Source organism: Protopterus annectens, chromosome 11.part0 (assembly GCF_019279795.1).
Source record: "Protopterus annectens isolate FY-2018-M chromosome 11.part0, PAN1.0, whole genome shotgun sequence".
NCBI lineage: Eukaryota > Metazoa > Chordata > Ceratodontiformes > Protopteridae > Protopterus > Protopterus annectens.
The window spans coordinates 1,133,939,755-1,133,963,628 of record NC_056745.1 but is presented as its reverse complement, the minus strand read 5'-3'; the positions used below and the strand labels follow the sequence as shown (position 1 = coordinate 1,133,963,628).

The following is a 23,874-nucleotide window of genomic DNA, read 5'->3' as shown; positions in this document are numbered from 1 at the left end:
TATGTAGATGTTGTAGTCTGACAGGCCACTTGTTTTGTATCCACTTTCCATGTAGATGAGCTCCCCAAGCTTTGTCTGAGGCATCTGTCGTTAAAATCTGACTCGCCTCTGGCCGGGTCACAGAGAGTCCCTTGTTTAGGTGACATTCCTGAGCCCACCATAAAAACTCCTTTTGAATGCAAGGTATTATTTGAATGACAGTGTCCAGATCCTGGCAGTGCTGTGTCCATACATTTTTGCGATACCATTGTAGCTTCCTCATATGCAGTTTGGCATTGGGAAGCACCAGAATACAAGATGCCATGAACCCTAATGCTTGAAGGACTGTCCTTGCAGTCAGCACGGACTGATGAGATAGTTGACTGAAGTAAAGGGATAGACTCTTTTGTTTGTCCGGGGTTAAAAAGGCCATCTGAGATGCTGTATTCAGTCTCACACCCAGAAAGCACATGTCCTGAGAGGGTACTAGACTGGACTTTATTTCGTTCACAGAATACCCCAGGCATCTTAGCACTGCTATCACATATTCCAAATGATGAAGAAGCTCTTCCTTCCTTGAGCCAGAATCAGGCAGTCGTCCAAATAAGGATAGATCTGTATTCCTTTTAGCCTGAAGAAAGCTATCACTGGAGCCAGAACTTTTGTGAATACTCTGGGCGCAGTAGATAAGCCAAAGGGCAATGCAGAGAACTGATAGTGAGAAGTCCCAGCTCGAAAACGCAGATACTTCCTGCAACTTAGTCTGATAGAAACATGAAGGTAAGCCTCCTTGAGATCCAAAGTTACCATCCAATGATCTTTGCCCAGCAGAGGTAAAAGCTGCTGTAACGTCAACATTTTGAACTTGGGAATGTCCAGATAAGTGTTGAGGGTAGATAAATCCAAAATTGGTCTCCACGTGTTCCCCTTCTTTGGTACTAGGAACAGGCGAGAATAAAATCCTAGGCCCACTTCTGGCATAGGGACCGGCTGTATGTCCCCTATTTGGAGTAACAGAGAAACTTGCTTGTGAGCCTCTATTCTTTGTTGAGGAGGAATGTCTGGCATGCCTTTGAAAGGAGGCAAGGTATGGAAATAAAACCTGTAACCGTGGTGTATGATATCCAATACCCATCTGTCTTGGGTAATTAAACTCCAATTTTCTTTGAAAAGTGCCAACCTTCCTCCCAAAGGTGCTGCCAGACGAGAAGGCTCTGGCAGCTGAAAAGGTAGGTCATTGGGTCTGTTTACGAAAGGACTGACCCCTACCCTCACCCGAAGACTGTGCAGGAGAACTCCCTGTTCTAGGCCTGAAAGAGCCCTGAGCTCTGCCCCTACCACGTCTAGATCTACCCCTAGACTGGGAATCATAAGAAGGATACGTCCACCCCTTAGTAGGCCAATTTCTACTAAACTTTGGCGGCTGGACCTGCAAAAAATCTTTAACAGTCTGCATAGACTTAGCCTTGTCTTCCATTTTCTTTAAAACTGCCTCAACAGGAGAACCAAACAACACATCAGATTGTAAAGGAGCATCTAAAATCCTTGTTTTAACATGTTCAGACAAATTTTGATCCCTTAGCCAGGCGTGCCTGCGAAGAACTGACCCAGTGGCAGCCACCCTAGACGAGGCCTGTACAGCATCAAAACCACATTGCAAAGAATGCTTACCCACCTGTTCAGAAACATGCACTAAATCTTGCAACTCTTTACAATCAATACCTACCGCCAGAGCATCAACCTTAGACTTTAGTTGTGAAAGGAGATAGTTCTGGTATTTCAACATGTGAAACTGGCAATTCAAAGCCCTCATAGCAAGAGTGGAAGAAGTATAAACTTTCTTTCCCCATCTATCCAAGGCCCTAGCCTCTTTGTCTGCAGGAACCGGATTCTTAACAACAGAAGCCTTAACACCTTTAGGCCCCTGACTAACAGTTTCTGGGTCAGCCCTAGGACTCTTAAAAGATACTTATGAGCTTCAGGCACCCTGTAATACCTATCCGGCTTAACAGGAGCAGGAGGCAAAGAATCAGGATTAAGAGAAGCCTCTGTAAAAACATCTTCTACTACATCCAAAACAGGAGGTATAGCCAAAAGCCTATGCTGGGGTAAAAACAAAAATTCCCTAAGCCTTTTCCTGGAATCAGAGAAGTCCTGACCTTCCCACTTAAAATGCTCCCTCATGGAATGAAGAGTTTCTGAAAAAGAAAAATCCTCAGGAGGAGAAGCAGAAGGAGTAGAATCATCCACATCAGAATCAGAATAAGGAGAGTACTCCTGCAAGTCTTCAGCCGAAGACTCTGAAACATCCGAAGCCTGCTCAAAACCCCCCAACTCAGGTTCCAACCTAGGTCTCTTATTAGGAGGGGGCATAGAACCCCTAATTAAAGTAATCAAATCTTCTGCCATTTTAAGCATATGCTTCTTGGGCACAGTACCTGAAGAACTAGGGGTAACACCAACTGAAGCCAAACCTGGCCTGCCCCTGGGAGAAGCCTTTGAAACAGAAGGAGAGGGCCTAGCCACCCTAGGAAGGGAGGGGAGTATAGTAACCTGAGAAGCCCCCTCAGCCTGACTTGCCTCCTGAGAGGCCACATCTTGCAATAATAAGGTCTCACCCTGGGAACACAAAGAAACCTCCGGCGGAGCCACCGGCTCCACCGACACCTCTAAAGAACCGGCGTCCGGTACAGACGGTTCTTCTAGCCTAGGCTTAACTGCCTTGTCCTTGCGCTTCTTCGAAGAAGCGGGCGTCGGAGCATCCGACGGCATTTTATAATTACACCGCTTCCCAAAGACTAACCTTGCACAATCCAACCTTCTCTTTATAGTGCGTTTATTAAATCTAGCACAAGAGCGACAGCCAACAACGTCGTGCTCAGGCCCTAAGCAAGGAATACACAAAGTATGATAATCTCTATGCGGTATCTGTTTCCCACAAGAAATGCAATTATTGACTTTTTCTGACATCTGGTAAATCACTGAGGCAAGAAAAAACTAAAATATTCCCCAACGGGGTACTTAGCCAACTTTGAACTCGGTCTGAAACTTCGAAATCGAAAAATCTCAGAACGCCAACCGGCACTTGCAATGCTGCTTCTGCATCGGACCATGTGGCAAAAAAGACTGAGGATATGACGTCGGTCATGCGCATTTGTACCCTGACGTCCTGATGTCAGTCAAATGCGCCTTGACCGACGTCAGCCTTATACTTTGATATTCGGGCCGACCGAGGACAGCGGACTACCCAAGTGTAAGGACTGCAGCAATGTGAGATGAAGAACATCATGTTCGGCGTTTTGATTTTTGCTGTTTACGGGTTTTGCTGTGTATGTACATCGACCTTTATGTGTACATTCGCGTTTTAGATCTTTCGTGTTTCTACTATGTAACCCTCCCAAACAATACACACAGTCATCATGAGCATCACTATTCGGCATTTTTTCCCCACACTTCATGCATTGTTTGAAGCTGAAGTGCCCTTTTTTCAGACATGATAAATCCAATACTACCAAAGGCATTACAAAGAAAACAAGCAGACAACAACAAAAACAATATTAATATTATACACACAGGCAGTAAAAAGCAGAAGGAAAATACTAAGAAGGGTACTAGAAGATTACCACAGCGAATAGACAGAAGGGAGTGTACCAGCGATGGTACAAAGATTACCAACAGGTAGTTTGACAGGAAAAAAATTTGGAAGAGTGGGTAGCAACATAGCAATAGCTAGAAAAGAGTAAAAAGGGGGTAAACTATCAAGACTTTTCAAAAAGCACTATATATCAAAAATATCTAATACTTAGCTGAAAGCTGGCTTCAACGCAGCTTTACAGCTACGTGGCAAACGAGATCTGGGGTAACAGGAAGAAGGGTATTATGGGTAAAAGCTTAGCTCGAGAGTTTTTGACTTGTGCAAGCTTGGTATAAGGCCGACTCGGTTCTGAGGACAGAACCGATAACCCATCAGTGATGAATAGAATGAAGACTAACAACATCAGATTGAGCTTTTTAACTCTTGGGGGGGGGCAGCAAGTCCTCATGTTGGAGGGGGGAGTTTTGACAACTGCTGTCCCTTCCATGCATTCTGTTTAAGGGGTGGTGCTTAAATATATTAAATGAAATTGTGAAAATAATGCACTACTTGCATCAAACATTGCTACCATGGGATATGGTAGGGAAATACCTTCATTACTAAGGGTCAGTTCTCTAAGAGCTGAAGGAGGGGATGCACCCTGGATGCACTTTGTCACAAGTGGAAATTTGAACATGGTGACTGCTTTCATCCCAGTCTTGAAACTTCATCAGACAACTAGCAATCTCGTCTCATAAAATTTAACTAATAAAAAGACCACGTTACTGACACCTGTGGTTTACTGCTCTGCTTTACTAAACACAGGCATCTAGGCATTCTTCTAGGTGATGCTGTCTTTTTATAATCTTGGTGAGCAGTCCACCTCTAAAGTTTTACAGCAACTCAAGGTACCCTGCAGTATATCACATTCTCACACAACAGAATTGTATTGCTTCATAAGAGAAGTACGCGTGTCAATTGCCTTTAATGTGTTAATTCCAAGTATAGAATATGCCTTGGATATTATTGGTCCTCTCTCTACATATAACGCAACATTTTAATAAACAGCTGATAAGACTTTTAGACTCCTTCACCTCAGCAGTTTAGAAAATCACTGCCATTTCATACAAGGGACAGACTGTTACCCGTTTCAGCTAGAGCAATACAATTGCCTTCAGATTGCTTAAAGGCCTACTGCTGTCCTCTGGCAAACTTGCTGACCAATGCATGACTGTAGTTACTCATTTTGTATCAACAGCACTACATTAAGTGGAACTTATTACTTACTAGTGCTCAGTGAAAGATCCTTCTTTAAGATGGCCACCGCCTAAGGAAACTGCTGCAATAGTTTCTTACACTTAAAAAAAAAAAAAAAAAAAAAAAAAAAAAAAAAAAAAGATCCCTTCTTGCCATGGGAGGGATACAAATGTTTTTTTTTTCAGGGACATGGGATAGCAGACCTCCTTATCTCTGATTTGTGTGTTGTGAAGCCATAGGACTGCTATATTTTTGTGTTTGATGCCTACAGCTGTAAGTAGACTTCTAGTATGCTTTTCTAAAGGTTTGTATTTTTTTAGTAACTTTATTCTGTATTTGTTACTCATTCTCGCTGTAACAAGTACCTTACAACCTTGTATGGCATATTGTGAAGTTGAAAGACTGTCAATATTTGGTGTGTGGGCAATTGATTTTAAGGCCTAAACACTGGACATCTTTTTTTCTTTCCCCGCTCCAGTGTCCTAAATGAGTTTATTTATGAATTGTGCACCAGCCTTACCAACATGTTTTTTGGCAAACCATTTGCAGAGTTAATGTTTGTTTGAAACTTCAAGTGATATCCCTTAGCTTTTTATACATTTTGCTTGGGGAATCTGAGGCAGTTCTTTTTACCATTTAGCACACAGCCTCTGGTTTGAGTGTGCATTAAGCAAACATATTTTATTTAATACTTTGGTCAGAATTCAATTAATGTTTATGCTGCTTGGGATTCATGCTTGCTTTGTGCTATTTTGATAGGCTTTACTAAAGTTAGATCTATTTTGGCAATCTGGACAAAGTTTAAAAACTGACTTACAGATGTATGTTTGTAGGTCCAATGGACTTTAGCTGACAAGCTTGGACTCTGTATGACTGAAGACAGACGTGAACTAAATACTGTCCAGGGGGTGGGGGAGTACTGTGTACCAGTATGTCCACACTATCTACAATCCCTGCTGAGAAACAAATATGGAGGTGAGTTTCCAGCAGGACAGGGTTATGGGAAGAGTGCCACTTGTGAAACACAAATCTCACAAATGTTTTGGGTCTGTGGGTATGGCTATACCACTGTATGGTTCCTTGCCAGTGAAGGAATGACGGTGTAAAGTTGGAACACTTAACAATAATGAAATGTGTTCACATATTCCAAACATGCAGCAGAACATAAAATCAGTAAAGCAGCATGGATTTCTTGTCACTTCAAGTCTGAAGCTCTAATTTAATTCTGGGGCCCCACAGGAAAAGGAACGTTTGGCCAGTTTTGTCCCCATAAACAAAATGTCATAAAATCTGATTTGGCAACAAAACAGAACAGACCAGCACTTAAACAGCTTTAAAACAACTTAAGAGTGCCACTAACAGATGCAACTTGTCTGGATAGTGGGCAGATGCGTCATGAGAGGAAACAAAAGTTAATGCCCCCACCCCTTTAATCTGAAGTGAATGACATTTGATTTTTTTTTCCTCAGGCATTCAGTTTCACAGCAGTTGTAAACTAAAATACATTTAATAGTAGAATTTGTAATCATAAATAGATTTGTAGGCCTTGCTTTGCAAATTAACAGAACCCAGTGATTGACTGCATTGCCTAGAGTTTTTGCAGTATACCTAATATCTGAGGTTGTTTTCATGTCTGCTCACACTTCATATTTTGCAGTGCAGTGGATAACTTTTGGCCATCACTATGGCTGATTTATAAAACTCAGCGGCATCACCCCTAAGCTAAGCTGGCAGTGTCATGTCTGAGCTCCTTGATTAAGGACTGACAAATGTGGCTTAGTTTCATTTGTAGTACATCTGTCCTCAAAATAAATCTACATCACCTGTGGTGAGACCCATTGTCTTTTGAATTGGAATTATCTGTGCTGAGCAGTTGTAACATATACTGATGTAAGTTCACCATCCAATTTTAGGAACTGAATAAGGCACAAGAGGCAGGGTGAATCCAAACTGTTCTGAACTTCCCTTGCTACAGAATTTTCCCCCCGAGGTTGCCATAAGGAATGCATTCTTGGTTATTTACAAGTATTATTTTCTACTGTAACAACTTAAAATGAAGTTACAATCAGTGTTACGATATGTCATGTGACAGATTCTAGATCATTCTGTCTGATCCCTGTGGAGTCCCATGTGACAAAGGTTTGTCGTGGGGAATAAGCTCAAGTAGCTAGTAGTGAGCTGATTTCTCTTGGATAGGGAGCAGTCCTGTGCTTCCTTTACTGAACAGGGAGTTGTCTTGTGGGGCTGAAAAATACAATAAGGCACAAGCAGAAAAAAAAAAGCTGTGAGTTACAGGAGCTGATGTCATTGCTAATTTTCATCATACTATCACACAACAGACCCCCTTCATAGGAGTTACCAGCAACTCGGTCCAGAAGAGCCCCCCAGCCATTCTTCCCCAGATACAGCAGACTATGAAAGAGGAAAGTGGGAGTCTGGGCAAAATGATTCAAGTATTTACCCTATAAGACAGATGGTGCAGGGTTTGACTCCCACATGGGGCAAATAGATAGGCTTACAATGGTCTACAAGGGCATTTAGCCAAGTACTAATCTATAAACCTATGAGTAAGGAGACCTTTTCAGCCACAACCTGGATACAAAGACAAAAACTGAAACATAATACATGCAACTTGCACAGAAAGATACCACAGAAAACAAAGCTCAGTTAAACAAGTCAAATCAGTGAACAAACATGGTTATTGCATACATGCTCCCAGTTTTGACATTGCTTAGCTACAAAACAAATTTAAAGTTTGTGTGGGTGGGAAGCTGGCAAAATGGTTAAGGTGTTTACCTTGCAGACACAAAGTGCAGGGTTTAATTCTTGCATGGGGTAAATGGCTAGGCTTAAAATAGCCCACAATGGCTATTAGCCTAGTACTAATCTAGGAACCTATGAACCTATTTAATATCTATTCAGCCAAATAATTGCATTATTTGTTTATTTTAATTTTTTCTTACTTTGAGGTCTGGCTGTTGGTTTGACGTGCTGATTGATAACTCTATAGCAGACATTGACAATTCTTCCCATGCCTCAGCAGGAACGTCCACGGGTTGAATCTCTGTTCATTGTAAAACAAAATGACAAAATGAGGACTATTTGTAAATAATGGGGAAAAAAAGCAAACAAAAGGAAAATGCATATGTATTTACATTCTCTCCAACCTACAAATGCACACTAGGATACCAGCTACTTCTGCTTGTTTTTTATGTAGTCTCTTGTTTCTGTTATCTTCATAGTTCATTCTACAGATATGTGCAGTGGCTCTTTTTATTTCAGAGGCATCCTTACCTAATTAATGTTTCAAAAGTAATTATACTACTAAACCAGTAAAACATCAGCAGAAACTGACAAATACATTTTATCCTGCCTTTACATGTTAAGAGAGGTCATAAAGGCACATAATAGGTTTTTACAGCCACAAAGTTACCTACCAGTAAGAAACTCTTGTTTACACTGAAGTTCAGAATAGGTTACAAAATTTACACAATGCATATTTACAAATACTACTACAAAGTAGCTATTGATATCAGTCTTAAAATGCGGAAATAGTTTAATTCCCAGTGATTAATGAAACAAAAATATTATGCACTACAGCTACAAAATATTTTCTAGTTTTCAGTAAAGGTCATAACTCCATCCTCTTAATGTCACAATAAATTCAAGAATCAGTAATTAACAAACATCTTTATATTGCATCCAGAACTCACAATACTTCACCTGCCATGCTTACCCACTGGCAAACTAGCAAACTGTTCATCTATCACCCTGTTGGCAAGGTCTGAATAGCATCCCTGATGCCAGAGAATCAAATGGGTGGGGCAGCACAACTTTTTCATTGGGGAAGGAGACACTGTTCCTTTCTGGTTCTGCAGCAGCACCAGCAAATGAGACCAGAGAAGCTGCACTATATTATAGTTGGTGCAGATTCTGGTAATAAGCCTGAGGCTGCCTGTTGGCTATAGCTATTGCACACCTACCCTAATGGGGAAGGCAGGACAGTGACATAAGGTAAGGAAGTAAATTAGACCTTCACTAGGTCCTGACTCTTGTTCCTGTTTCAGGAAGCAAACAGATCAAGAGTGGGCTATGGCAAGACAAGCAACACCAGATGATAAGATGGGTTGAACTAAGATGGGAAAAAATGCCATGACTTTCTGTCTTATACATTCGTCACATAACAAGGCTTTCGAGTTTTGTTTTTGGGGAGAACATTAACAGTTTAATAATCTGCAAAGTCAGTATAAACCAATACCTCCCATATCAGCAATGAGTACACTTCTTAAGCAAGCCTTCATGTAGCACTTAAAAAACTGGTAAAAGGGTCACAAAGAATTGTAAAACTGGGTCGACAAATTGTGAAATCTGTCAATGACAACACAGACATATGGCATCTAGGAAGCTAAGTGTACATAGAAAGCATTACCACATCCTTTGAGTGGCTCACTTGGAATTTTTTGTATATACCATGGTAAAAGAAAATAGACTTCTTACATCAACTAATTAAGCTGTCTAGTCACTCTAGTTCTCCCTTTATAGAAATCCCATCCTGTCAAAGCCAAAATATTAAGAAGCCAAAGGATGCATCAAGGATTTCTGCTTGTGCTTGGATTGCAGTAATCTAATGGTTTGTGCACAGACTTAAATTTTTTGTTATCTAGGAAGATCTGACTGGACACCGCTCATTTTCAGTGGTGGCCTGAGCAAGTAACCTCTAATACAAGCCATAGTGTATATGAAACACATTTTTTTTTTAAGATAGGTGTTTCCTGTGAATACAGAAACAGACCATTTATATTAATCAGCATATTAACAACACAAACGGTACAGAAATAAAACAGTTAGATTTTATAGCTTTCTGTAGGAATAAAGCTGAATATGAGGCTTGTGTTCATCATAAATACAATTAATTATGTTTAGGAATCAGAAAGTCAAGACAAATTAGAGGGTAGGTAGCAGTCCTTTGGAAAACTCATGGCAAGTGCTCAGTTGCACTTGGGACTAAAACAATGAGGAGCAAATGAAGGCAGTAAATGGAGCAACACAGTACTGATTTATGACAAATGAGTGGGTGTGTACAGTAATGATGTATAATACAAAGGTGTAAGCATAAAGACTGACACCAATAAATATAGGGGTAGAGTGATGCTTTATATTTCAGGGATGGGACTGTACTTTCATACAGTGATGATTTAAAAGTAGGATCAACTACACTGACATATCGGGATAAAGGACTGAATACGACCTAAGTGGTCAGAGTTCAGTTCAGGGGTCAGATGCCTGAAGGAGCTTAAGTCCTTGTCATGTATGCCCAGTAAACAAATTTGCTAAGGCTGTACAAAGGAGCATAGCTCTAGAATATTGCTCACTTATGTAAGCAACATATGTGTGCAGATGTCCCTTACCCATGCAATATGCACTTGCAGGCCCCTGTGAATGTCTCTCTCATCTCCACTGAATATGCTGGTCCAGTGTTTGTGCCCCTGAACATGAACCCTGACCATCTCTCTTGAAGAGGTGAGCAAGCTCGGCCCCTTCATTCCTCTTCCTCCTTTGCTAGCTCCAGCAGGTGCCAGAGTCACTAATCAAATGCAGGTTGTCCCAGTCACAGTCACAGCTTTATCCTCTATGCCAATGCAACTGGCAGAAGGTAATGTCTTACTTGTGATCACATTATTCTGTGTTCTTACAGTAAGAATTCCAACTACTATCTTGACTGAAAGGAACTTGACCAATTCAAATCAGTTTACAGTATCACTACAGGACTTAAGAGAGGGTTACTTTTACTGTAAATGATAATGAAAGGTTTTTAGACCATTACAATTTGAAGTTCAGGCATGCATCAAATAAATACATGGACTACTAGAAATATTTGCAAAGCAGACATTTTAGGTCACAACTTTGCAGAACATTACATTTGCTTAATGGAGGAAGGATATGTCAATCTAGTCTGTCTTACATGTCTCAGCACCTTACCTCCCTACCAAACCTGCTTTCCCCTTTAACACCTATCCATGCCCTTTTGAATGACTCTGTGGAGTCCCTCTCCATCCCCAATTCCAGTTATCCATTCCACGGGTTCAACACCCTCCGGGAAAATATTTTCAGAGTCCCTACAATCTGCTGCCAGTGACCCTCCTTCCACATCCATCATTCGTATTCAGAATTCATTATTCTTTCACATCTCCCAGATATGTTTTTCTGCACCAATATCATGTCTCTCATCTCTTCTGGTATCATGACAGAACAGCTCCAGCTACACCCAGTCATATTGCTTCTCCTTTATTTCACAGACCTTTCTGGTAGCATTTATTTGAATTCCTTCTGGTCATCCAATATTATTTTCCTTGTATGTCCTCCAGAAATGCACACAGTACCCAATGTGTAGAATGGCAAAATGAATGTTTTGCTTCTGGAATCTATACTTCTAGTGATATTCTACTTGCTGCTGAGAGTGCTCTTTCAGTCTACTCCTGATAATCTGATCCAGCCATAATAAATACCCCAAATCATTCTCCTACTCTGTCTCCATCACTTTCCCTGATCCCAAGTGATACTTTACACTTGGGTTGTTGTGCTCTCAGTGCAGCACTTTGCATTTGTCTATACTGAACCGCAGCTGCCATTATTATGTCCACTTGTTCAGCCTTTCCAAATCCTTTCCTAGGTTCTTCTATTCCATCCTTCAATGCTGCACCTACTGTGTCATAGGCAAAGATAATGGCCCTGTTCTATATTCCCTCAGACATGCCCAAGACAAACACACTACCACGACAGACCCGTCTGTTATTCCACTAGAAAGTTCCCTAATTCCTGACACTACAACCACTTCACACTACCATTCAACAATGTCACTATCTAGTTTCTTTTGTTGTTTTACAATTTTGATAACATTCAAATTAATAAAACTTATAAGAATAAAACAGAAAACTATGTACAATATTTGCAAAGCATGACTATGGATAAATACTGCTGCTCGAGATCTTAATACATCTGAATAATACATCTTTCTATAATATTAACAAAACAAACACATTTTATATTAGTAGTTTTCAGTCAGTTAAAGGAGGAATCAAGAAAGTTAATAGTTCAGACAATAGGATCAGGAGACGGGTTTAGTCCTTGATAAATGTCAATTAAGGAAAGAGTCTTGACAATGGATCTTTTGCAAGTGATTTTGGAGATATTCTTTGTTTCTTGATTGTAGAATCCTTAACAATTACTTCTCTTAGTAAAGACAAACATTCTTTCATCTGTGGAGAGTTATTCTTTCATTCTTGGTGGCAGTTTTTCTTGCAACTGCTTGAATAATCCAGAAGAGGTAGCAATTGATATTGTTTTTGTTGTTATCTGGTGGAATATGATATAGAATTAACATTTTATTTAAAGAAAAAAAATATCAGTCCATAGTGCTTGCAAAAAAAATTATACAGAGTTCTAAAATGTAGACAAGGACATTAAAATGGGTTGCCATTCCACTTCACATATTTCAGTGCATTTCCCACAGGAATTAATATTACATTTAGAACATTTTGCTATTTTATGTAGGATCAGAAAAGCTCTATTAATGAATTTCCATGTGAACATATAACAAAACAGAACTAGAAAAGTATTTTTAACTGATGATAGATTGTTTTTTTTTCTATATGACAATGTAGTTGATTGATCCTTTGCTACAAATTTCCAAAACTGGTATTCAAATTATTATAATTTCAAGACTATCTCTCTATATATAAGTAGACACACACACACACACACACACACACACACACGCACACATATATATAGTACAAATTATATGTTTGAATAGATTTAATTGAATAAAATTTCTGAAAGTTGTATAATTAATTTGGGTGGGACTTTACTTGAGAAAAGGGTAACAGGAAGAATTTTGTTTTGTGCATAACCTCTTGCACTCTGTAAAATTATCCAAACTTGTGTATCCAAATTATATTCTGCTATTACATTACTTACTGATTTGATATTTACCCTCTCAATGCAATAATACCAAGCTATGCAATTGTCCCATTGTTCAATTTTCTTAATAAATGACTTTTCAAAAAAAAAAGTCATTGATTTTCTTAAATGGAATTAGAGTCTCAAACCATATTTTAAGTCGCAAGTACACAAATAGTAGATTTAAAAGATTTTAAAATAAAATGGATGTAGTTTGAGTGGGAACGTGAATATTATATTGAATATAACTGCATAGATATAACCAAAGATTATTATTGGAACTTTATATTAAATTATAAAATTTCATTTTATCATTATTAAATAGTTTAATATGTAGTGACTTCCATTTAGCAGAGTATGATGCATCTATGCAGTTGAGCATTACTTAGAAAATTGCTGCTTTTGCATCTGCATCTATATCAGGAAAATTGCTACCTCCTAGATTCCAAGATCTGGTATGATGGCCTAGAGTTATTCTAGCTTTTTTTGGATACCAGTGAAAGTTTAACAGTTTTTTAATTATTTTTTTATATTGTGATTTAGTAGCAGGAAGTGCAGGGCTTAAATTATATACAATACCTTTGGGAATAACAACATTAACAGAAGTCTATTTTCAAATGACACTTAAGGAATTCAGTTAGTAATTAAAAATGATAATTCCAGAAAGACTTTTTTCATAGCTAATTTGTCACTTATTAACCGGGTTGGTCCAACTGAGCCAGGGGCTCATTTTCAGTGCAGACCCGAGGAGAAAAGCTCCAAACCAAAATGTATCCAACACACTTTACATAAATTCATAAAAGTATAGAATAAGAAAATTAAACAAGCAAGAGCTGAGACTCATGACCACATATCAGAAAAATCATGACTGTGCAACATCAGACATATAATAAATAACTGAGGCTGCCAAAATTGCATTCAATATGCTATAAATGTTGAGGGGTGATTTGATCTTAAAGACATTTAGATGCTTCATTTTTATCACATCAAACTGGCACCAGGAATAACAACCACCTTGCTGAAGAGTTAAACTTTTACACAAATGCCAACATATACAGTTTTCTAATTTGAGCAAGACGAATGTAAAACTGTTATCAATAAGGTTAGAAAATAAACTTTTATTGTTTTAAGAATTTAATAGATTCACTGTTGGTGACAAGGCATTTCACAAGGGGGAGGGTTGGTATAATGGTTAAGGTCTTCACCTCACAGATACAAAATACAAGGTTTGATTCTGACCTTGGGTTATTGACTAAACTCGTAATAAAACGTATAAAATCCAAACTTCACAGAGCAGAAGCAGGCTGAAAGAAACCACTACGGCATAAAACCAATGGGTAATTTTATTTCGATAAGCGCTTTCACAAACACTGTTGTTCCGTCAGATCTTAACACACCATAAAATAATCCACATTTATTTCTTCCTCTTAAATCCAATCATCCATTGAGAACAATGTGCATTTCTATGTCGATAAGGAACATATCACTTCCCTGTTAACTACATAGTGACCAAATTCTAGAAGCAGAATGTGCCCTCAGCCTCAGAATCCATCTAAGTTCTGCTTGTTCATGCACAATATAGGTGATCTCGAACCCTTGTGCCCGCAGAGGTTTGAAATACAGTGCCATTGCCAAACATATTAGTAATATGGGGAATGAACATAGTTTTAAGTTCCTAGTCTTAGAGGTCTTGCTGTCAAATGACAGGAAAGAAGATATATTTAATACTACCGAACAAGCAGAACTTAGATGGATTCTGAGGCTGAGGGCACAATTGAGCGCAGGGTTGAACAACCACATTTTGATTAAATCCACTTTAGAAGCACGGAGGTTGAAAAGATGGTTGTACTGGAGATGTACATAATATCGTCTTGGGTATTTTTAGTTGTTTTATATGTATTTTGGGTATAATATTTTATTTCATTATATTTTTTATAGATTATTATAAAGTGTTTTCATGCATTTTATATGTATATGTTGTTTGAAATAGAGTAGTCATGCTGCTTCTAGAATTTGGTCACTATGTAGTTAACAGGGAAGTGCTATGTTACTTAGCGATACAGAAATGCAAACTGTTCCCACTGGATGACTGGATTTAAGAGGAAGAAATAAATGTGTCGTATTTCATGGTGTATCAAGATTTGATGAAGAAACAGTGTTTGTGAAAGCGCTTATCGAAATAAAATTACCCTTTGGTTTTATGCCATGGTGGTTTCTTTCAGCCTGCTTCTGCTCTGTGAAGTTTGGATTTTACACATTTTCTTTGTTGTTCTCAGAGGAGTAAATTGCCTGGATTCTTTTGTGGACTAGTCTGTACACTGAATGCCTAGTACTTACATATGAACCTATAAGAGTGTTAATGAATGCAAACTCCCCCAAAGTTTCTCACAGTCTCATCTGAGACCAAGTCTACACTATTAAACACATTTTAACATTGAAAAAAGAAAAGGTGAAGAGGTGTGGAATTATGTACAGTCAATAATGAGCTCTTGGGCAGAAGGGGATTTTCCAACCCTCCTTATCCTTCCTCTGCCCCTGCTACCATCCCATGCCTGTGTGTTCTCAAAAGCTTTCTTTTCATTAAATTGTTCTGGCCTGGTCTGCCTTCTCTACCAGCCATTGTTTAGTTTAGTAATTTCTTCTATACTTGGGGAGTGGGAGCATGAAAAGCCTGATTTACCAAGTCTGTCAGTTTGACTTTCTCTCCTTAGCATTTGAAAATGTTTTGAGCAGGTGGCTCAAACAGCAGGTCATTATTCAAGGACATGTCTAGAAGCTGCCCTTTTACAATGTCTGGGAGAAGGTGCAGCTGAATCCAGGTGCGTCTTAAATACTGCCCCAGTGCCTCATGTTCTTCTATAGGCATCTAAATGTCATCACAGAAAAGGCTAAAAAAAAATCCATTTCATAGGTTCATAGGTAGGTACTAGGCTATCTGCCCGAGGGCATTTTTAAGCCTAGCTAGAGTGTGTCGGCTTTTGCCGCCCCATTGATTAATTAACTGACCCTCTGTCAAGCAGAACCAATGAAGTGATCTCAGGGGTGTATTTTCTGTTACCCATCCACTCATCAAGGTTTCTCTTAAAGAGTGTTAGTGAGGGGCTCTGCCTAAAGTAGTTCGGAATTTTGTTCCAAAGCATGGGGAGTCTCTGTGACAGGAATCTATCCATCCAGCATGTTCTATTTATTGTTGTGGCGAGGTTTAGCTCACTAGAGCGAGTGACTCGCAGTAACATGGACTTTTTTAGGGGGAGCATGTCCATCAATTCTGAGTTAGACATGGCTTTGTAAGTCAGGCAGAGATCACCTCTAAGTAAGCGATATGCCACTGAGTACAGCTGGAGTTTTTTTCAGTCAGGCTGCATAGGACATACGTTTGAGGCCAGTAATCGTCTTGGTGAGGTACTTTTGTGGTCTCTTCAGCTGTTGGAAGTGTCTTGTGAGGTACATCCCAAATGGGGCATTGTACTCTATGATGGGTCTGATGAGTGATGAGTAGAGGGGCACTATAACCTCTTTATTTCTAGATGCGAACCCTTTAGTAGTTAGATGGGCCACATAGAAGGATTCCCTAACTACTTTGGCAATATGACAGTCAAAGGAGAGATTACTATCTACCTGGGTCCCCAGATCCCCTATTACCTTTTCTGTATTAAGGGGGCTACCCTATGTGGTAATTTGTGGGTGTTTTGTTTTTACCCAAACGGGATGACTATGCATTTTTTGGCATTTAGCTTGAGGCCATGACTTTGACACCAGGTGTCCGTCTCAGTAAGGCCCTTTTGGAGGATGTCCATGTCAGCTGGAGAGTCAATTATGGCTTGCAGTTTGCAGTCATCGGCGAACTTGGTTAGCCATAGTCCTCCTGTGTTTGCCTGTACTTCTGAGAAGTATATGCCGAACAGTAGGGGTCCTAGGACCGAGCCTTGCAGGGCACCACTTTTGACTGGTTTAGAGTCGGACCTGGAGCCCACTATTCTTACCGCATGAGTTCTGTCTGTAAGCCAGTTGGCAACCCATCTTGTGACATAGAGGTTTATGTTCAGGCTGGTGAGTTTTTCTGTAATACCCGAGTGGGGAATGGTGTTGAAAGCCTTGGTGAGGTCAAGGTAGGCTGTGTGAACAACCTTTCCCCTCATCTATGGCCTTGGTGACTGTCTCAAAGAAGTCAAGCAGGTTTAGTGGGCATGATCTGTCCTTAACAAAGCTGAACTGGGTCGGCTCAAGTGTTTGGAGGGTCCCAATGTCTTTGTTAATGAGTTCCATGATGATAGGCTCCACAGCCTTGCAGACCAGGCTTATGAGGCGATAGTTACCAGGGTCAGTTGTGGACCCTCTTTTGTGGAGTGGAATAACCATTGCTGTGCGCCATTCTATGTGCATGTAGCCTGTGGAGAGGCTGAGGTTGAACAGCGCATTTAGGTGGGAGGTTAGTTCATTCTGTAGTTCGTGAAAGACGCAGCCTGGGACACCATCTAGCCCCATTGACGCTGTGTTTTTGGCTTTTGAAAGGGCTATTTTCACCTGTGCGTCTGTGATTTCTGAGACACTACACTTTTCCGGTATTGTTGTGGGCCCTTTTAGGGGTGAGAGAGGGGTGAAGTTTGCACTGAATCTATCTGCCAGGATGTTGGCAATATCAGTAGGTTCAGTATATTTTGTGCTATTTCGCACTAGTTCAGTGCATATCTGCGAGTTGCCACTTAGATTCTTAACATAGCTAAAGAAAGCTTTGTGGTTATCTTTTGAATCCTTGGCTAATTTTCTTTCGAAGTTAGCCTTGGATGATTTTATGAGGGACCTTAGTTTCTTACTGATACTGATCAGGGATGTCTTTCCTTCTTGGGATTTGCTTTTTTCCTGAACTAGTTTCCTCCTTCTATTGTATAGCCTGTTTATTGCAGGGGTCCACCAGACTGGTTTCCTTCTCTTAGAGGAGTGAGTCTTGGTTTTGCTAGGGATGGCATGATCCATGCATCCTTGTAGGTGATCATAGAGTCCATTTGTAAAGGTTTCTGCAGCTTGGGCAGCGTTATCCTTTAGTGTGGGGGCTGTGAAACTTACTGCCTCTGTCTTAAGTAAGGTGAAGTTTGCTTTAGAAAAGTTCTTTATTGTGGTTTCCTTAGTTGGGGGTGGTGGTGGGGTGTGGACATCCAGAGTGATTAGTTTATGGTCTGATCTAACCAATGACGGGTTGACCTCCGGTGTGGAACACCTGTCGCCCATGTTTGTGATAACCAGGTCCAATACGTTTTCACCTCTGGTAGGGGAGTTTACCAGCTGACCCAGGGCATTTGAGTTGATGAATTCCAGGAAGCGCTGAGACTGGGAGTTTGTACTCGAGTAGTTTTCCCAGTTAATGGTAGGGTAATTGAACTCGCCCAATATCAGGGTATTCGGTAGGACGTTCATGTTTTCCAGTTTCTCCAGAAAGATGGAGTGGTGGTCCTGGATCATGGAGGGTGATCTGTAGCAGGCCACAATTTGCATTGCAGATTTGCCCAATGTTAGTTGGACATGGATGATCTCAGAGGTATCATGCTGCGCCACTAACCTGGAGGTGTAAGTATCCTTGATGAACATGGATACACCCCCTCCTTTTGTTTCGGTCCATGTTCTGTGGCCGAAACGTGTGGTACGGGTTGTAGCCCAGTAGTGCTGGGGTGCTGGTGCTCTCTGGAGCCCTGAACCAGGTTTCAGTTACTGCACAGATGTCGATGTTCTCCATACCGAGGAGTGCTTCGAGCGCGTGCATTTTGAGATTTAAACTCCTGGCGTTGAGTAGCATAACCCTCAGTTTTTTGTTAATTGTGCTGTATACGGAGGTGGGTTTGATTTTTGAGCCTTGCCTAAAAAAGGCACTATGGGGGCAGCAAGAGCCTTGGCCAGTATTCGAAAGCCTAGGAGTGATAGGTGCAAGCTGTCTCTTGCGAAGCAACGTGGCTTGTTGAGCATGTCAAACCAGGCCGACAGACACTGGACCCCCTTTGAATGATACCAGAAGCTTAGCCAATTGTTGAAATTGATATTTTTTTCTTTATTCTGAGGTATCATTCTTGGTGAGGGCAGGATGCTAGTCAGGGTCATACCAGCCTGGGCTACATGATCAGAGAGCTCTTCCATATCTCTTTTCATGTAGTCCAGGGAGGTACATCTCAGGTCATTCACACCAACATGAACAATGACAGATTCATATTTGTATTTGTTCTGGAGTGACACGAGTGCTTATGTGGCGGATTCTGGCTCCCGAAAGGCAGCTAACAGTAACCTTCTGCATGTCCAGCCTAGTGAGTGAGACGTCATTGTGCCTGACTATAGTCACCTATTACTAGTGTGTTAGGTATGTTATTTCGCCTTAACAGCTGTGATTGTGAGGCACACTGATTTTGCGTTTTATGTGTTGTCTGGTTTGTGATGGGAGGCGCAAGTTGTTTGGGTGTCTGCTTTGGAGGTCTCTGATGCTTTTGCAGGTTTTTATTTAGAGCCTCTGAGTATGATTTTGTGTATTTTTTGCCATTGCTGATTTAGTAGGTCTATGTGTGGCTGGAGGTGTGGTGCAAGTGTTAACCTTCTCCTCTTGACTATCTGTTCCAGTATTGGGTGGAGACAGCTTAGCCTCCAGTTTGGCTGTATAACTGCATCTCTCGCATATGTTAGTGTTTTGTGGTAGGAGGGGAGGGTTGTCTGTGTACATGAGGCAGTTGTAGGATTGCCTCAGGATACTCAGATTCACCAGCTGGACTGGAGAGTACACCTGAAATTGCCCTTTGGTCATGCCTGAATAGTAGGGTGTGCTGCTCAGTCGCTTGGTTAGTGAGGGGTGAATAAAGAGCCTTGCCCTGCTGGGCAATCAAGTGTCAGGGTATATTAGTGCTTGCTTTTAGGTCTGAGCAAGTGCTGGGCTGTAGGATGCTTTTTGAGTGCTTAGGTTGAGAGTTAGACTAGTTTCAATGGAAAACTGAAGAGGAGACTTAGTGGAGCCAGGAATAATTTAACCCTAGCTAACCGGCACTGACCGGCGTACAAAACCGTGCAAACGTGGTTTTTATAGCAGGGAAATGAAAGAGAGAGAAATTAGCCCAAAATGGCCAATAAACTACTAACTTCTGGGCTGGAATCACTCCTCCAGGGACAGATAGGCTGCTCAAAGCTCCCCTCTCTCACAGGTGAACAGAGAAACGTCCTTCTATCCAAGTAAGGCATGGGCAACTCAGAAACGTGTAACACAGCCCTGAATTCAGCACTAGCCTGAAAACTGGACTATACTAACTTAGAAAGGCAGGAAACAAGGATTTTTTTTTATTTTTTTGAAAAGATAAGTCAAAAAATGTAAAAAAAAAAAATACACTTAAAACAGCTGTAAACAACTACAAACGATCAGAAAAGGCTATCACACTTTAGTGTGTAGCCTACGACAGTTAAACAAATTATTGAAAACAAATTATTTAAACAAAAAATGACTTTTTAAAACTGCAGGCAGTCAAATAAGTACAATATGTGAAAAAAACAAGCTTTTAAATCACAATAAACACTGGAAAATTGGTGTTTAGGCAGAAAACAGTTAAGTACAGCACGAAAGTACAGAAAACTGATACTTAATCACTCCAAAGTTTCCCTTCTAAGCTAGAAGGCTTGTATCAGTTTAAGGCTTTCTAGTGCTCCCCAGTAGGTTAGTTACAGGAAAGATGGGAAACAAGCGCAGATGTGGTCTTTTAAACCAGAAAGTTGAAAAAGATAGACGAACTGTCCCAATGGTCAATAAACTACAATTTCTGGGCCAAGAACCACTCCTCTTGTGGTAGACAGGCTACCTAGTGCTTACCACTCCCACTAATAAGCTAGAAGGCTTTCCTCAAACACAGAAAGGCTTGCGGGGCTCAGAAGCTTACCAACAGTCCTGGATACAGCAACTCTGTATCTGGACTAGGCTAGTTACAGGAAAGGTGCGAAACAAGTGCAAGTGCAGCTTTTAAACCAGAAAATTGAAGAGATGGAAAAAAAACTTCCCAAATGGCCAATAGCTACAATTTCTGGGCCAGGAACCACTCCTCTTGTGGTAGATAGGGTACCTAATGCTTACTATTCCCACTGATAAGCTAGAAGGCTTCCCTCTAACACAGAAAGGCTTGGAGAGCTCAGAAGCTTACTAATAATCCTGGATACAGCAACTCTGTAACCGGATTAGGCTACTTATAGGAAAGGCAGGAAACAGGCGCAAGTGCGGCTTTCAAACCAGAAAGTTGAAAGAGATGGGAAAAAACTGCTCAAACAGCCAATAGCTACAATTTCTGGGTCAGGGACCACTCCTCTTGTGGTAGACAGGCTACCTAATGCTTACCACTCCCACTGATAAGCTTCCCTCCAACACAAAAAAGGCTTGGGGGCTCAGAAGCTTGCAAAGAGTACTGGATACAGCAAATCTGTACCTGGACTAGACTAGTAACAGGAAAGGCAGGAAACAAGCGCAAACACTGGCTTTTAAATCAGAAGATTGAAAGAAATGGAAAAGCTCCCCAAACGGCCAATAAACTATAATTTCTGGGCCAGAAACCACTCCTCCTGTGGTAAATAGGTTACCTAGTGTTTACCACTCCCACTGATAAGCTAGAAGGCTTCTCTCCAACACAGAAGGGCTGGGGGGCTCAGAAGCTTACCAACAGTCCTGGATACAGCAAATTTGTACCTGGACTACACTAGTTACAGAAAAAGTGGACACTAAACGCAAACATGGGCTTTTAAACCAGAAAGTATAAAGAGATGGAAAAACTGCCCAAACGGCCAATGAACTACAATTTCTGGGTCAAAACCCACTCTTCTCATGGTAGATAGGCTACCTAGTGCTTACCACTCCCACTGATAAGCTAGAAGGCTTCCCTCCAACACAGAAAGGCTTAGGGGGCTCAGAAGCTTACCAACAGTCCTGGATACAGCAAGTCTGTATCTGGACTAGACTAGTTACAGGAAAGGCAGGAAACAAGCTTAGAATTATTTATTTATGTATTTATTTTTTTACAGAAAAGTAGCTAAAACAGTAAATACAATTCAAATTACAGTGCAGGCTAGCACACTTGAGTGTGTAGCAATATTACGGCAAATACAATTTAAATAAATGCAATTAAATTAACAAATGACTAAAAACAAGTGCAGAAGGCAGTAAATTAGAAGGCTACTAACAAGCAGTAATAAGTGCAGAATAAGAGTGAGTGAAAAGATAACAGCACGCAGAACAGCAACTAAGACAGTTGCAGTAAGAGCAGCTGAATAAAATATGTATATTTTATTTAATTTTTTTTTTCTTTTGAGGGAGGGAACAGAGCAGGATTAAGGGGCTACAGGGGTTGTCCTTCCCAAATGCTCTCTTTGTACATAGTAGGAGGGAATCTATTAGCTGCAGTCCACCTCACTGGCAAACACTGCCTTCCAAAGATCTGTAGTTATATAAAAAAATAAATAAATAAAAATCAAAGAACTGTGAAAACCATTATATTCACAAATAGTTCAAGTAATTAGACAATTAAACAATTAAATACTTCTAACATATGAATGCTTTCCAACTAACTACTACTTAGCCCATATGGGCACAATGTATGAACCTCAACTTTGCCTCTGTCTTTAACAGCATTTTGTCAATGAATCCCCCATCTTTCCCCACGTCTACATGTTCTGAAACACAAGTTATAAGGTACATAATGATGAGTCATACAGTAGATTCCCTCTTATCCAGTACCACTGGGACCGGACCTTAGGCTGGATAAACGAATGGCTGGTTAATCAGAAAAAGCATACAAAATAGCATTTATAGGTTATAAATCAGCTAGAATAACAGGATTTTTCTTAGTATTCATTTTTTTAAAGAATATGAAGGCTAAAACTCAAATGACTATCATTACGTAGCTCAGAGGAGTTGGAAGTGTTGTTCTTCTCTGTTGCCTTTTGCTAGGGTTACAGCAGAAATTTGATGGCTGGATAAGAGAGTCTACTGTATGTGCTTATTAACATTTTCAATTCCTGCGTTCTCAAATCTCTGTTATTGTTATTTTTAAATGGCAATTAATTTTTAGACCATTAGTGTAGTTATCAGGTATTTTATTTTTGTCAGTAATGTGTATTTACAGCATCATAACTGCATTTTATAGCATATCTGCTCAACTGAAAAACTGATGTTGTAAATAAAATTTTTTTTCATTTCCAAGTTGTCATTTTTGTAATTATTTTTTTTTCCATTATGGCTTTAACATACAAATAGTCTGGGATATCTTGTTCCCTCTGTCTTTAATGTACTAAGTCAAGAACACCTGAAAGCATGTATTTAACTACATGCATCTGGCAATGGCCCTGAATGAAGGGAAGTAGAGATATATACCATCTTACCAAAACAGTCTACTACCTAGTTCTCTTTGTCGATAAGTAACATACTTAGGTTTGAAGCCAGTTTTGAACCTTAGGCTGTCTCCAGTGACACCTTTTCCAGATCATGGAGGTACTTAAATTATTCACGCAGTCTGCAATACCTGCCTAGATTCATGGGACAGGCTGCTAGTAATTTGGGTCCAGAAATGTCAATCTAAAGGTGTCCATGAATGCTCTAAGCATACAAGGTATTTACTAGGAGCTTAAGCTTTTCTATGCTCACAAAACAGAAGTACCTATTCTTGAATTTCTTTCTTTCTTTACAACCCCACTTAAATGCTCCCACATTAAACCCGAAGTGTTACCAAACAACATACATATCTTCTGGTAAGAAACCTGAAGAAATAGTCTCATTCTCACTGGTATCACATCCCATAAGGGAGGATATCTAGGGCATATACACAAAGTCCTCCCCTTCTACATGTGCCTGACTCCAATCAATCTGCCTGACAGACTCCATCCTTTTCTCTGGAGGAAAGGGCATCTGTCCTCATATGGGAAGCACCTATAACATCATACCCATATTTTAAAACTACTCCTAGGGAAATTCTGATGTCATAGTATCTATCTGCTTGAAGATGTCCCCCTCAGACTGTCAAATACAAACTGTAAAGACTAATCCTGTAGAAGTACAATTGTTTTTTACTTTTGCCAAATCAAGCACTCTGCTCTCCCACATACAGTGTCCTAGAGCT

General features: G+C 40.2%; 1 protein-coding gene across 1 annotated transcript in view; it reads right to left on the bottom strand.

Moving 5' to 3' along the window:
• AGK (acylglycerol kinase) overlaps positions 1 to 23,874 on the bottom strand; it is a 929,730-nt gene that overhangs the window by 327,276 nt on the left and 578,580 nt on the right. The window contains exon 13 of the mRNA XM_044088489.1: positions 7,774 to 7,874. Within this exon, the coding sequence (XP_043944424.1) occupies positions 7,774 to 7,874 (101 nt within the window). The remainder of the gene's footprint in view (positions 1 to 7,773; positions 7,875 to 23,874) is intronic.